General features: G+C 42.2%; 1 protein-coding gene across 4 annotated transcripts in view; it reads left to right on the forward strand.

Annotated features, from left to right (window-relative positions):
- The first annotated feature begins 681 nt into the window (after positions 1 to 681).
- Positions 682 to 16,099, forward strand: part of SUFU (SUFU negative regulator of hedgehog signaling) — a 69,693-nt gene continuing 54,275 nt past the window's right edge. For all 4 annotated transcript variants that reach the window (XM_082224829.1, XM_082224831.1, XM_082224830.1 and 1 more), the window contains exons 1-2: positions 682 to 1,388; positions 8,334 to 8,468. In XM_082224829.1, coding sequence (XP_082080955.1) covers positions 697 to 1,388; positions 8,334 to 8,468 — 827 coding nt within the window. In that variant the 5' untranslated portion in view covers positions 682 to 696. The remainder of the gene's footprint in view (positions 1,389 to 8,333; positions 8,469 to 16,099) is intronic.

Below are 16,099 nucleotides of genomic sequence, written 5' to 3' on the forward strand. Positions count from 1 at the left end.
ACAGCGGGAGCGCACCCCGCCGCGGGGATTCGAACCGCCGACCTTTCGATCGGCAAGCCCTAGGCGTTGAGGCTTTAGCCCACAGCGCCACCCGCGTCCCCTCTCAGCACATAATACTGGTGCTTAAAAGCTTGCACTGGCTGCTCATATATTACTGGGCCAGGTTCAAGGTTGATGTATTTACAAGTCCCTTAGCAACTTTGGTCCATGATATCTTAAAGACCACCAGATTCCTTATATCCCAGCCCAATCACAGAGCATATCTTGTAAGTACTGTTTCATTGAGTGTTGCTGTCCCAAGCCTGTGTTGTGTTTTCTTCTTTTGGTTTCTATGATGAATTTTAATTGTTCTTATTCATCCTAATTTTATGTACGCTGCTTAGAAATTCTGACAATGAAGCAGTATACAAACACGTGAAATAAATAAAATAGAGAAGCATGTATTTGAAGGATCAATTAATTTAAATCATTTTTAAGAGACAGATGGCTTGATTCTAAAGTTACTGTGTCATACTAGAATGATAATAAAAAACCCTGGATTCAAATCCCACTCATTCTGGATAACACCTGGGGGTGGATTTGGACCTGTCACTCTTTTAGCCTTAACCAACCTCACAAGGTTCTTTTGAAGGAGGAAGGGTGGAATAATAATAATAAAAGCATGATCATTGATGCTTGTTATCCTGAAATGACCTCATGTCGCCTCTACTTTGGCGTCGCGCGGAGTCCCCATATAGCAAGGGAGCAACTACCAACCTCCATAGAAGAGAGCGAGCAGATGACAAAGGGGCTTCAGACCAAGAGGAGCCCACACCGCAACACCCTTCTCCCAATTTTTGCCACAAAACCCTGCTTTCCCACAGCCTGGCTGAGCTTGAAGCTCGGGCGACTCTTCCTTCCCCTTCAGCCCTCCCTCTTCCTCCGGGCAGAAAGGCGTCTTGCAATGGCAGCTGGGCGTCGCTAGGTGTCAGGGTTGTGCCTCAGGAAGGGGTTAACGCGGCGTCGGCCCTTAGGTTTAGGATTGGCGAAGTCGCCTGCCTGTCAAGGCGGGAGGAGGCGGGACGCCGCCGCTCGGGGCCGGGGTCGCGAAGGGAGTTGGGAGCGACCATTTGGGCTGTGCATGCGGGGCAGGGCTGCCGTCCTTCGCTCGGCCCTTCCGGTGCCCCGCGGGGTGCGCAGCTCCCGCGCGCCCTCTCTTCCTGTCCCCGCTTTGCAGGCTCTTCCATGGAGACCGCCGCCCCCGCTCCCCCCGGCCCCGCGACGGCGGCGGCGGCGGCCCCCTTCCCTCCGCTCTTCCCCCCGGGGCTGCACGGCATCTACGGCGAGTGCCGGCGCCTGTACCCGGAGCAGCCCAACCCGCTGCAGGTCACCGCCATCATCAAGTACTGGTGAGTAGAGGGGGAGGAAGGAGCCGCTGTGGGGGGCGAGGGGGGGCTCCCAGGGTGGGAGGGAGGGAGGCCTTGGGGGTCCCTGAAGGAGCTTCAGGGCCTGGGGCAGTTTCTCCGGGAAAGGCTGCTGCTTGTATGCTGTGGGGTCGGCATTGGCTGTGGGGGGTGAGGGGCAGCGGGTGGGCGAAGAGGCCCCGGGAGGTATCTAGGCTCCCTGAAACGGCGGCGGTATCTGAGGCAGGACTTGGCGACGGAGGTCGAGGTGGTTTGGGGGGGGGAGGGTCCCTGGGAAGGCCCGGAGGGGCTTTGTGGTGGGAGAGTTTGGGGTTTCCCGGGTGCCCCGGGCCTTTTCGCCTCGGAGGTGCCTGCTTTTAGTTCGGGGAGTTGGTAGGTGAGGGGCTGAGGCGGGAGGAGGTAGGTAGGTGAGCAGCAGCTCGGAGGTGGAGGGAGGGCGGCATCTCTCTGAGCGAGGAGCTGGGAGTCAGCCTCTTGGCCAGAGTCCTCGACCCTCACAGGATGTGCAGATTTAGGCCTCAGTTGGAATAGGGAGTTTTAAGAGGGGGCCGTGATCTTTGCAGAGCTTCCTTCATTGATCTGGGCACAGTGCTGTGAAGAGGTGAGGGTTGAGGCGGCGTTGATATGAGAAGTGGGTTTTGCTAGGGAGCAGGCCGGTGAAACCTTGACCTGTGTGTGAGGTGGGTTGGCAGAGCAGCCATTCTTAAACTTTGGTATAAGTAGTCCCCTTATCAAGGATGGTGAAATACCTCTCCACCATGAGTAATACACTAGCTAGAGGACTTAGCTGAAGTACTTTCCTTTTATTGAGGTAGAATAAAGTACTGAGTGGTGTTCCACTTGCTGCTTGCAAGTTTTGCAAAAGTGGGTGTATAGACTTAAGGAAGCCTCTCTATAGTGCACTTGTTATTAAAACTGCTTTATGACATTCTTGTGCAATACTTTTTGCAGAAGTGTGTTCTTTTCCCTCTGTTTTTATTTTTTCTCTCTACCTTCCTTCACCTTTCCTTCTTTCTAATTTTGTGTGCCTCTATAGTTAAATATATGCACGTGCTCTCTTTGATCTTCAGACAGGCAAAGACTTATTGTGCGTGCCCTGAATGATTGCATGCAACTGTTTACACAAGGACTCTGTACAATTTACATGAATTGCTTCACCTGTGCTGATACTTAATGTGTACATGTTCATTTGTTAGTGTGGCCCAATGCTGCATGTCCATCTCCTGTGCACATCTCTTATATACATCTCTTATACACTTACATGCTATGTCTTTAAAGCACATTCAAAGCACATTTCTCTCATGGAATTCTGGGCACAGTAGTTAAGGGTTGCTGGGATTATTGGTTGTAGTTTGAATGTCCCAGCTGGAGCTGTCTGTTCTCCGTTTTGTCGTTATTGCGATTCTAGGCTTTGTTGAGTCAAAAATATGCTATTGAGAGAACATGCATCTATACTCTTTATAATGGGAGGACCTATTCACAAATATAAGTGATACCCATCATACCCATATTCAGGACAGGAAACCTAGTTAGACAGTAGTTAGCTTAAACTGGTTTAATATAGTAATGTGTGCATTACCTTTTCCAATTATCTGGCTACTTATGTTTAGTGATGCCAGAATATTTTGTGTGGTGTTGTCTTTAACTACTTTCTATGAATCTTGCTAATTCTTACTGGATGCAGTTTTACCGCAGGCTGTTGGCATCTGATGTAGCAATGAGTTCCATAGATTGGGTGTGACAAATCTGTTGAAATTTTCAATAAGCTAAAACAAATTAATAATTCTGCATAGGCATATATAGGATTTCACTGTGTTTCCACAAAATAAAATGCAAACTAGGGACTGCAATAATCTTATGTTGGTGAGAGTCAGGATAATTCTGCTTGTAGCAGAGCCATATGTAGATTAAAAAACAAACTCCACCTATTTCAAGTAGTGTTGCCTTAGCTACTTTGATTTGGAGTGGTATTTTTATCTTCTTTAGTAACCCTACATAGCTCAGAGCTGCTCTTCCTCAATGAGAAATAGCAAGCACTAGGAGGTAGTCTGAAATGTCTGTTTGCCGAAGAGTAGTTGTGAGACAAGCATTTGACCCAGACAATGCTGTTCAAAACTTATTTGGAATGCTCATCTTCTTTAGCCTCCCAATGGCACATCTCTTTGGATGCTTGCACAGAGCTATTTTGTTATTTTGTGTATCTGAGAAGCTCTTCTGTAAAGTTGTCTCTCCTCTTCATAACCGCTTTCTTTGCCTATATAGAAATTGAAAATGCTGAAATAGCTGGTGTCATGGGCATGCTGTATGCCCTCTGCCCCATCATCCAGTTGGAAATTAGCTTATGCTTTGGTTTGGGGTGGGAGTTGTAGCTTTGTGTCACACTGCAAGCATTGAAGTTGCTTTGGCTGTTCTTTCTCGATGTGCATCTTTAAAGAAATAAGTTTCAAAAAGGAATGAAGCCTGCAGGTTGTATGTATCTTCTTGTGTCACTTCACTTGTTGGAAAATTCCTATGCAGAAAGCACTTTCAGTTGATGTATGTCTGCTGAGAAGCCATAATTTGCTTGCTGCTCCCAGTCATGTCTACAGAGGGTGGGAACTGATCATAGAATTGTGTGGGATTAGAAGGGACTCCAAGGGTAATCTACCGGTAGTTCAACCCCCTTCATTGCAGGAATCTCAACTAAATGGATGGATGGGGAAACTCTGTATGCCAGCCATTAACTGTAACTATCTAGATCAGGGTGGCCCAACTTTTAATGCCAAGTGAGCCACAAGAGTACTTTGACACAGAGCCCGCAGGCTGCACACTGCCTTGTCATGCACCAGTGGGGGAGGGGGAGGGAAGTGAAGCCAAAATGTGAGGGGACACCCCCACCAAGCTCTCATGCTGCCTTCCCAAAGGCTAAGTTGAGGAGGAGGCATGAGCCTCTGGTAGGGTCCTAGAGCCCTCACACCTCCGTCCCAAAGCACAGTGCCTCACTTACCTGGCTTTTGGAAGGCATCACAAGGGCTGTGTGTGTGTGTGTGTGTGTGTGTCAAATGCATACAGCCATCAGGCCACAGATTGTACCACCTTGCTCTAGAGTAGGGGTTCTCAACTTGTGGGTACCCAGATGTTGTTGGACTACAACTCCCATCATCCCTAGCTAGCAAGGGATGATGGGAGTTGTAGTCCAACAACATCTGGGGACCCACAGGTTGAGAATCACTGCTCTAGATGAAGGTTGCATATGAAGCATCTTTATAGCTCAGTCAGTAGAGCATGAGACTCTTAATCTCAGGGTTGTGGGTTTGAGCCCCATATTGGGTGAAAGACTCATGCATTGCAGTGGTTGGGGTTGATGACGCTCATGGTCCCTTCTAACTTTACAATTCTGTGATGTTCAGATGGGATGCTAACGCCCAGAACACAGGGATAATGTTTAGGCGATCTCTGTCTTAGGCTCATTTATCTTTTACAAAGAAGCTCATGAAACAAGTCATCATTTGAGCCATAGTCCATGCCTGAATTTGTCAAATATTGGGAAACCTTTTAAAAAAGAACTGGAGAAGAAATTTGAATGACTCAGTTGGTGGTCATGAAGAACCGTGCATCTATGTCCACTCACACATACTGTAAACATGCTGCCTGTGGACTCCTAAGGTTATCAGTTACTTAAAGGGAGAAAGAACTAAAAGAATATGTGGCACCTTAAAAGCTAAGATTTCAATCCTGACAATACCTACTCAGAAGTAAGTCCTGTTGTATTCAGAGGGACTTATCACAGGTAATTGGGGTTAGGATTGCAACCTAACACATTTTATTATGGCACCAGTTTTCATGGACTATAGTTTGCCTATTTTCCCTTCCTCTGTGACAATTGAGGCAGCTAAATGATAAGCCAGGCAAGGTAACTGCTGCCTCTATGCTTTATTCGTCTGGCTGGTCCATCTGGGAACAGTTACCTATCTCAGTTCCTTCTAGCCAAACTTGCAGGTCTTACCTGATCCATGTGTAGCACTTCCCACATTTCTAGTTTAAGTACCTCTGGGCTCTTTGGGGAGGTAGGGTGGGATATAATATGCATGTATAAATAGGTGTCGCAGCAAAACATAGCATTCTGTGATATTGGGGGTCTGCAGCCCTTGCTGGTAGAGCAGGTGGTGAGGACAGTCTACCTCACATGCTGCCCCTTCTTCTGCATTCAAGGCAGTCTGTTCTAATGGTCTTTGTGAAGGAGGAGGGGTCTAGTCTGAGCTGGTGAACCAGCAGAAGCTGGGAAAGACTGTAGAAAGTATACTAAACATTGTATTATAGCCTTTTTCTTAGAAAGCAAAAGCAAAACGAAAATATTTTCAGGAACAGTGGCTGCTGAATTCTCAAATAACATTCCCACTACTTTAGACAGTAGAGTAGAATTATCAAATAATAATAATAATGTTCCTACCAGTTTTTGCTGTTACCAGTGGAATGAAGCAAAGATTTATTATTTATTTAATTTATAACATTTATATACCACTTGATTTTAAAAAGTCTCACAGTGGTTTACAAAAAGATAAAACAATATAATCACGATAAATGTACAACCATACTTAAAAACATACAAGAATTAAAATACTAAAACAAATTAAAATTACTTCAATCTATTACCAGTAATAGATGCTAGTTTCCCCTCATCTGTTCCCTTTCAAATGGAGATGCCATCTGAATATTTTATAGCATATAATCTAATACTTAAGCACTAAGGAGATTGCACTCTGCTTTTGGGTTGATTGATCAAACTGAGGACAGGTTTTCTTTTTTAAAGGGCTCTCTTCTCAGCTTTTTGTTTCTCAAAGTGGAACACAGCAATTCATGACTTAAACTTCAGTGTTTTTATGGAATAGTCTCCTAAAGTGTGTGCAAGGGTTATTTTTCATTAGTGAGAATGGTCTGATCAGCATACTCTGCTTTAGTTTCACGCTCTCAAAAACAGTGCTGATTAAGCACTTTCCCAATGTTTTTAACACATTGAAGCTACATTGTGCTGCTTGCAAATATGGCCTTTGTCCCTGAGGCTAATGTTCTTTCTTCCAAATGAATCCTTTGGTAGAGGGAGTTTAGAAGCCTCACATCCTGTGTTAACCTTTGTGACTGTTCCAAAGAGAATGCTGAACAGTTATCTTGCTTATAATTGGGATTCATGGAAAAAGAAAATAGTGGTTAGACCCAGCATGTAGCTGAAAATATTATTTTACAGTACATAAAAAACAAAAGTAAGTGTGTTTGTGCATCAGAAATATTCTCCAAAATCCACAGTTGGGCAATACCTTTATTACAACCTGCCAAAATTTCATAAAATGGTAGCAAGCCTTCTCGTTCTCCAGAACTCCTCTTCACCAAGAAAGATGTTATTCAGAAGTGGGTGGGGGCAGCAGAGCTTGTCTGAGGCCTGGGGTGGGAGTCTTGTTAGATAAAGTTATAAACTCAAAAAAGCAGCTAGTCTCTAGTGGGGGGGGGCAACCAGCTTAGTCCTCTGAGCCCTCGGGCAAGGGTACCCTGCTTTCCCCCCACCTTTGCATGGGCCTGGGTGGGGAGGGCTACATAACTATACCACCCAGCTTCTGCCCTAGCTAGATGAGGAATGGTGAATGCAGACAGGGATGCCAACTAGATTTCCCAGATGGTGAACTCTGTGTGGATTGGGTCCCCTGCATCCTTTCCCCACCCCCTTGCAGTAGATGCACCAATAGTCTGACGCACATTTTCTTGCAGATTTTAAGAAGGTGTTATGCCTGGCAACACTACTGATTCTAACTGCTTTTATGAGTATGAATAGTAGGGCTTCAGTGTTTAATAGTTTGATTTAAAACAGTTTAATTGATTATTATAAGATGTCCTCAATTAGGCAACTTTATTTTTAATTGCCAATTCTGCATCTTCTTAGAAACAAAGTAGCAATGCCTCTTGCTTTATAACTGTTGGTTTTACCTATACAGTGGTGCCCCGCAAGACGAATGCCTCGCAAGACGAAAAATTCGCTAGATGAAAGGGTTTTGCGGTTTTTGAGCTGCTTCGCAAGACGAATTTTCCTATGGGCTTGCTTCGCAAGACGAAAATGTCTTGCAAGTTTGTTTCCTTTTTCTTAACACCGTTAATACAGTTGCGACTTGACTTCGAGGAGCAACTCATAGAACGCGGTGTGGTAGCCTTTTTTGAGGTTTTTGGTGATTTTTGAAGCTTTTCTAAAACTTCCGACACCGTGCTTCGCAAGACGAAAAATTCGCTAGACGAAAAAACTCGCGGAACGAATTAATTTCGTCTTGCGAGGCACCACTGTATGTAAATGTATGTAATCAGATGATGGTCCTAATAGCATTTTGTAGAGCTGAATATTCCACATTATTTCCTTCAAAGCAGAAAGCTTAGGTGGGAAATTATGTTATTCATTTCTGAAGTTAATTAGGGCTTGCATTATGACGTTTCTTTTTTTTTAAGTAATATTTTCTGTAGTTCTGTTTTGTGAACATTAATTGAGACAAATGACTTACTTTGGAGAAACACTTTAAATATATAGTAAATGTTTTTTTAAAAAACTTTCTGACCTTTCCATCTTGTATTGGAAGGGACTGGCTCTTGTATACGAATTTTCATTTTTACTGCTCCTTTTGAAAAAGAAGCATTTTGTCTTGTGAGACATGCAGTATATTTTCAGACTTGCCTTTAATTTAGTAAACAAAAATACTAAAATGTTGGTAATAAAACAAAATATATGAGATGCTTTGAAGGCATGGCAACAACATAGATCTAGGAGAACAACAGCAGGGCAAAGTTCTTGCCTGTGTGCCATGAGTTTTTTCAGAAGGAAGTGGGTTTAATGATATTGAGTGTTGATAAATGCATTTGCTGAAAACCACCCCCATCTCTAATACTGACCTGCAGCTTACTCTTGTCCTTTTTTTCAAATAGGTTAGGTGGACCTGATCCTCTGGACTACGTCAGTATGTACAGGAATTTGGGGAGTCCATCCCAGAATGTTCCTGAGCACTGGCACTATGTAAGCTTTGGATTGAGTGACTTGTATGGTGATAACAGAGTACATGAGTAAGTTTTTAATAATTCCCATTTTCTGTGGATTGTGGCTTTCTGTAGTAGACAGAAATGTGATAGAAGCAGCATGCATGCATACATACAAAAAGTAGGTTTATGAATTAATGAGTGTTAAAATGTTGTGGTTATAGAAAGTAAGGGATTACAGCTGAAAAAGATTAAGTAAAAGAGAAGAAAAGGAAACAATTGGATAAAATTAAGGGGGAGGATTTGCTGAAACAAATTTGGAAATTGGAATGCAGAAAGGGGAGGTATGGGGAAGTCGGTGAAGCAAGGTTTAAGAAAAAAAAGGATTTGAAATTATACATGTTTGTTTGTTTTTGTGTGTGTATGTTTGTATTGTGTATTGTGTGTGTTTTTATAATTTGTGAAAATTCAATAAATATTTATTTTAAAAAAAGTAGGTTTATGTGACAAAGATAGAATGGGGCTGTCTTTTATTTTATTTGTTCAGGGTTTAAGAGAAAATCTCCCACTGTAGGTGTTAATTTAGCATAGGAAGGATTATAATATTGCCAATTACTGCTATTGTGAATAGTCACTTTGCTTACTTTTCCATGGAAATGTTAAAGTTCCCGTAACACTTTATGGCCTTTGGCATTGCTGTTTACAATTCTCCCATTTATACCTCTATGTGTCTATCATGTTAGGTTCACACATCATAAAGTAGTATACAGTCCATGAGCACCAAAGGCATGCTTTTGTTTTTTGCATTGCAACAGACTGTCAGAGCTGCCCTTCTCAAGTTCATACCGTGTGTAATTGTTAAAACATGGCAGAACAACATGCAGATAGTTTCTGGGTGAAGATGTACGTTAGTTTTTACTAAGAAATACTTGTCTGTTCTTGCTTTTTCCCCATTTACAGAATGAGCATAATTTGATCCTGTGCTGTTTCAGGGTGAATTATGTGTGTATAAAAGTATTCCATGACTTGTATTTTAAATGTAAACATGTGTTTCCCCTATTTAATACTTTTAAAACAGCAGCTACAGCCATTTAAGGACAACTTTTCTAAAGCATTTACAACTAGTTGCCCTGCCCCTGTCCCCTGTGTTGCTAGTGAGACCCAGTCCTGAAGACTTCCTCTATTTTGTGCAGCATAGACTGTCAGGGCAATGTTATTGGTCATACTCTGAGTAGACCCATTAAAATCAGTTCACTTAGCGTGCCTGTGGTGCTCATGGACTGTATACTACTTTATGAAGTGTGAACCTAACATGAAATAAGTACATTGATTTCAGTGGGTCTGTTTTGAATACAACTTAAATTGGTCTGCACTGAATATGGGTTGGTTACATACAACCTTTTAAACTGTAGCTTCATATCTGTTAACATTTTATTTAAATATGTAGTTGGTTAGGATATAGCGTACTATGTTTCATTTTGGCCCTGTGACAATAGGGGATTCAGATGAATGGGTGCTGGGCTAACCTTATGTCACACTGACATATTCCACACTGACAGAAAACTGTCAGAGAGGCCTGGTTATAGCAAACAGTACAGTGGTGGCACAAGTTATTTGATCTGGAGTAAACTGCATTTCAGCCCATCCAACACCCTGCAAGCCTCTAGGACACAGCCCCACAGGCATCTGGTTGGCTGTTGTAAGAACAGGATGCTGGACTCCATAGGCCATTGGCCTGATCCAGCAGGCTCTGAGGTAATGCAGAGGCACTAACTAGGCTTCAAGGTGGACGCGGATGGTGCTGTGGGGGTTAAACCACAGAGCCTAGGACTTGCCGATCAGCAGGTCGGCGGTTCAAATCCCTGCGATGGGGTGAGGTCCCGTTGCTTGGTCCCTGCTCCTGCCAACCTAGCAGTTCGAAAGCACGTCAAAGTGCAAGTAGTTACCTTCTCTGGTGGGAAGGTAAACAGCGTTTCTGTGTGCTGCTCTGGTTTGCCAGAAGCAGCTTAGTCATGCTGGCCACATGACCTGGAAGCTGTACGCCGGCTCCCTTGGCCTATAGAGCGAGATGAGTGCGCAACCCCAGAGTCGGTCACGACTGGACCTAACGGTCAGGGGTCCCTTTACCTTAGGCTTTGAGGTAATCACAAAATCATAGAGTTGGAAGGGGAACCTAATTCAACTAAAGTACCTATGACAGAGGGCCATCCAACCTCTGCTTAAAAACCTCCAACAAAGGTGAATCCATCACTTTCCAAGGGAGTCTGTTCCACTGTTCAATAGCTCTTACCATTAGAAAGTTCTTCCTGATGTTAAGTCTGAATCTCCTTTTTGTAACTTGAAGCCACTGGTTTAGGTTGGTAATATTTTCAGTTAATCAACTAATTTAATTCGTTACCCTGTTGCTAGCAACATAATGCCATTAGAATCAGCTCCTTGATGCGAAGTTTATTTGGAAAGGAAAGGACCATGCCCACTAATCAGGGCAACACAGGCCCACAGTACTGTATTTTGAAATAAGAATGTCTAGCTTGAATTGAGGCCACTATTAATAATGGAATTGCAAACAGATGTAGCAAGTGAGGTGTGAATGTTAACTTTAATTTTATATTTTAATGATCCTGCAAAGGCTGAAATGTAGCCCACCCATGCCTCCTTGTTGACAGACTTACTTCTAGTTAGAAGGGTGTGGTTTTCATATTCTGCTTAAATACTGGTTGTTTAAATCTAAATAAATAAATTTATTTAAAAGCACTGTAGTGACATGAATTATTCCTGATTTTTAGATGTCATTTTCATTCAAAAATACTAGGCAAAAGAACTTTATGTTGTAATGGCAAACATGACACCAGCTTTAAACGTCAACATCTTCAGTCAGTACATTTGTCAGGATGGAGTTTGCAACTGTGGAATTAATATTGCTGAAATTGGATTCTTAAGTATATCAGGAAGAGGCAATATCTTTAGTTCTGATTCAGTTTAGGACTAAGGACAACTAACTTGCCCTTTTTGGTGTAGAATACCCGGAATACCCCTTTATCTTATTTTATTCTTTTATTTCATAAATTTTATACGCTGCTTGATTGTAAAAGAAAAGAAAAGACCCACCCCTTGTGGTTTACAAAAAGATAAAACAAGAAAATCAAGAAAATATTACAACTCTACTTGTTGTCCAAACTATTTTACCCATAGTAATTTACTTTTCTTTGAAAAGGAAGAAAATGAATGTCCCCATTTCATACACATTTGCTTAGGGCAATTTTATAAATCTTGAAACATTCAGCCACACACCTCAAATAGTATCCTGCCTCCCTCATTCACAGCATCTAGGCACTTTTTCATACTTCCTGTTCTCTGTTGGTGGTAGACCTCCCTTGAAGCCGTGGCCACCTTGTGGAATTTATTTTCTTGTGTGTGTTTGGCTTTAAAATGTCATTTGTTTAAGGTAGTTAATGTAAAAGACGGGCCACCTACAGAGAGGCTGCCTTGCACTGCTTAAACTCACACACAATCCCTGGAACCAAAACACATCCTTATTGTTAAATATTTTAGAGTTCAAGATTTTTTTTAAAACTGTGGAGGGAGACTTGTTTTATGTTTACAGCACAGTAGTTGAACTTACAAGGAAGGCTGCTTTTAATAAAAGGAATGTAACCAAGTTTGGCTCGGGGCAAAGCCGGTCTGCAGCATATCTTGCATGTTCTTCCTTGGAGAATAACCCTCTTTCCTTTCTAGTGTAAAATAGTTTCCCAGTGTACTGTGATAGTAGTTGTGCTGTGGGGGGCAGGGAGGACTGGCTGTTCAAGAACAGTAAAGCTAACAAATGTCGAGTGCATTTTCTTTTCTTTTAAGACATTAGCACTTTGGCACTTTTGTTAACTCCTGACTTGCGCATTCTAGGTTAGAACTGAGAATCCCAATTCCCCTTTCACTGAGTTCTTCAAGGTCTTTGGGAGATTTGGCTGATGTGTGTGACCTGTGCTCTCACAAGCTAGTCCCCATTGCATCATTCCTCCTAACTATTTCTATCCTGCGTTGGGTGAATCCGAGCTGGATCCTGCTTGTTTTCTACATTGTTCAATATTCCGAGCCTCCAAAACTGCTAATTACCTGTTTTCTGATTAATTTGTGCCTGTTCATGGGCTCTGTAGGAATGGGAAAAATCCTGTTCCTTCTTGCAACAGGTCACTGAACTGACTAATTATAGCATTCTCTGTGAGGCTTAGGAAGGCAACATTACCAGATCTCTCTCTGTCTCCTTTGGCAAAGAACAGACATCAGCCAGATGAACTAAATGGAACTAATTGTTTTTATATATGTGAATTACATACATTCCATAAAAACAATTCCAGTGTGGTTTGTATATTATGTAATGTAAGACTAATTGAAAAAATATTAGAGATACTTATTAGTTTGGATACTGAAAAGTTGAATACTGTCTGATCTTGAACATAGTCCCCCAGGAATTGTAGTAAATGTGATATTGCACCAGTGTGTGATAGGTCACAGAAGCAAGAGTTTTGCAAGGAAAATTATTCTTGCTTATTATAAACTGAAAAGCAAACTTAATCCTACAGCAATTACACATGCTGTCTTCAGAGTCCTAATCTGTTAAGCCTTTCTGAGGAGTTGCTAACAATATGGACTAGATGACCCTCAGGGTCCCTTCCAACTCTGCAACTTATCTTCAGGTTGCCACAGGTATGGAGAGAGGGGTTTAACTCTTTCCTCCTCTTCCTTAGGAATTTTCATCTCCAAACATGTTAGATGCATTTGGAATAAATTTCACATTGGCACTAGTGACTGCATTTGCATGTCATACAAAGCTGCAGAAGGCAAACTTTGCATGAGCTGATCTTGGTCACTTCACTCCTCTCCACTTGTGCTTGGGAGAAACAAACAGCAACCTCCTGGCTTAGCATTGCTTCAAAACCAGGGATCAGCATAAGCAAACCAGCGTTGGCTTACCAATTGTGATTTGTTTGAGTAAAATGAACCATGCTAACTATTTTGCACATCACACTAAGCCCAGGTATCATGGTTTGTTTCTCCCCATTTTGAGCAGGGGTGAACAAAGAAGCACTGTTGGCTTCTTCATGGTACATGTGAATGTGTCCTGTGCCTACATGTCTGGCACTGCTTCCCTCATTGACTTAAGCACAATGAAAGTAAGCAGGGAACATGCTTCTTTCAGAATGATGAGCAGAGTTGTCCCTGCCTCTTTTGCATTATATTTCTGGTTAGGGACTTGCCCTTTAAAAAAAAATGAAATAAAAACCAAAGGTAGGAATCCAGGCCATCTAACATGGTTGAAGTGGACACCAGGTGATATAGTTCAAACTCAGTTAAAACCTGGCCAACTGAACAGTTAAGGCTCTTCCCCCTGTTAACCTTAACCAGTTCAAAATCATTCTTCCCAAGTTTCTCTTTCACCTATATGGTTATCTGCATTTCTCACCCATAAATGAAAAAAACAGTTTTATAGGAAGGGTGGTCATTAAACTAGAAAAGGACCAGTGAAGAAAGAGTTGAGCAGTCTTTCCTCTTCTTCCCTGCTTGCCCCCCCCCCTTTGGGCAGCATGGGGCATGCAGCTTTAGATTAAAATAAACAGCGCTGAGAGAAAAATCTCATGTAATACGTAGTTTGAGTCCAAGAGAGCAAAAATAGTGCAAAGTAAATGTCTAAAGTTATTGGTTTCATGTAATTTGGCAGTGTGACAAGTCCAGCTTAATTTTCAGTTTTCATGTTCTAGCAGCATATTGTGGTATTGGGACACACTAGCATGCAAAGTACTGCAGACGTTACTAGCTGAATTGGGATTGGCTAATTGAAAAGGCTCCTGGCCTGTTTTAATGCCTTCAGTGGTGTATATGTTGGCACTGTGTTAGCTTCTGAAAACAAAGTTCAGATTACACTGAAAATTGGCCTGAAGTGCTGTTTGTACTTTGCTCATTGGAATGGTGGCATAGTTACACATAAACAGTTACGTCCCCCCAACCCCCCGCCAGTGGTCATCTTCATAAATATGTTTACATGTAAGTACTCCTTGCTTTAAAGTAAATATGTGATATACTTTCCCCCCTGTCCAGTGAGAAAGAGTTACCTCATATCTTTCTTTAAATAATGTAGTTCTTTTACACTGGAATGTGGGGGAAATTACCTACTAAAGTGAGAATGTATACATTTTGGCAAAGAGCTTTAACTTTGAATTAGAAAGCCTGAATCTTGGGGGGCCTGTTAATGGAAAGAGAAAGATCAAAAATTTGTAGAGATCAAAATTTGTGTTTTAAAAACAGATAGACACTTAGAGGAATGTCTCCATACTCACCCACTTTTAGTTTCATTATCTATTTATGTCTAGTTATAGTGAACTAGAATCATGTGTTTTATAATACAAGGAGTAGTTGTGAACCCCCTAGATGCTGGAATGTGGGGGTACATATAGTAAGGCATTAAAAATATGTGGATGTTTAGATTGAAATAGGAACACAATTATCCTTTCTGCCAAGGACTCAGATGTGCTGATGTGATTTCTACTGGCCAAGTTTAAAATAAAAACGTAAGACGTGAAAGTGCTATCATTTTAGCAGTAGTGAGTATAACTATAATGGAGAAGTTTAGCTTATTCCACCCATACATGTCTTTGCTGATTGCCTTCCATAGTTAGTTGCATATAATCATATATATTACTTCTAAAACTATCTGACATTCTTACAAAAAAATTCAGATAACAATTCACAAATACAAAATAGAAGGCTATGTTCTGAAATACAGGTGTCACATGACACTGAATAATCAGATTTCTTAATTTACAAAGATTGTGGTTAATTGCTATCTCCCCCCCCCCCATATTTAATTGAAACAGTATTGCAGTCAGGGGATCATTCTGGGTATAAAGTTGTATGGCTTCCACCTAATTATAAAGACAGGTGTCCCCCCACTTACGCGCAACTGCATATACGCGCGGTGCCAGGAAACCATCAAATTATTCAATTCATACCCAGAAATGGCAGGAGAGAGCTGAAGAGTGCTCATGGCTTGTGAGGAGACCCCCCCACCCCCCCCAGAGCCTGAAGTGGACATCAGTGAGGGCAAAGGAAACCCTGAAGAGATTGGAGGTGCAGCGGGGCTTTGTTTATGCTGCTCAGCCTCCCCACCTAACAGCTGATGTGTCAGTCCCAGAGCCTCCTGATAGTCCAGGGGTCAGCAAACTTTTTCAGTAGGGAGGCCGGACTATATTTTTTTTTTGGGGGGGGACGAATTCCTACGCTCCACAAATAACCTAGAGATGCATTTTAAATAAAAGGACACATTCTACTCATGTAAAAACATGCTGATTCCCAGACCGTCCGTGGGCCAGATTTAGAAGGTGATTGGGCCGGATTTGCCCCCTGGGCCTTAGGTTGCCTATCCATGTGCTAGTCCCATAGCTTCAATTCTAGTTGTGGATATTTTTACATACAGTATTTTTGGTTCATATTGGAGAGAGAGCATCAGAGAGGACGTTAAAAAGGTGTTTAGAGGGTGCTCCCCACTTTATGCAATTTCACTTATGCACATGTAGGCCTGGAACGTAACCCCCGCATAGGTGGGGAGTTACCTTTAATTCAGATGTCTAGCATCTTTCTCACAGACTTCTGTAGTTGGTCGGTTTAGTCATTACAGCATCCTTCCACATTTTATTAATACCATTTATTCACTGGTATTCCCAGTTGTT

The sequence above is a fragment of the Podarcis vaucheri genome (genome assembly GCF_965113315.1).
Source record: "Podarcis vaucheri genome assembly, chromosome: 5".
Lineage (NCBI taxonomy): Eukaryota > Metazoa > Chordata > Lepidosauria > Squamata > Lacertidae > Podarcis > Podarcis vaucheri.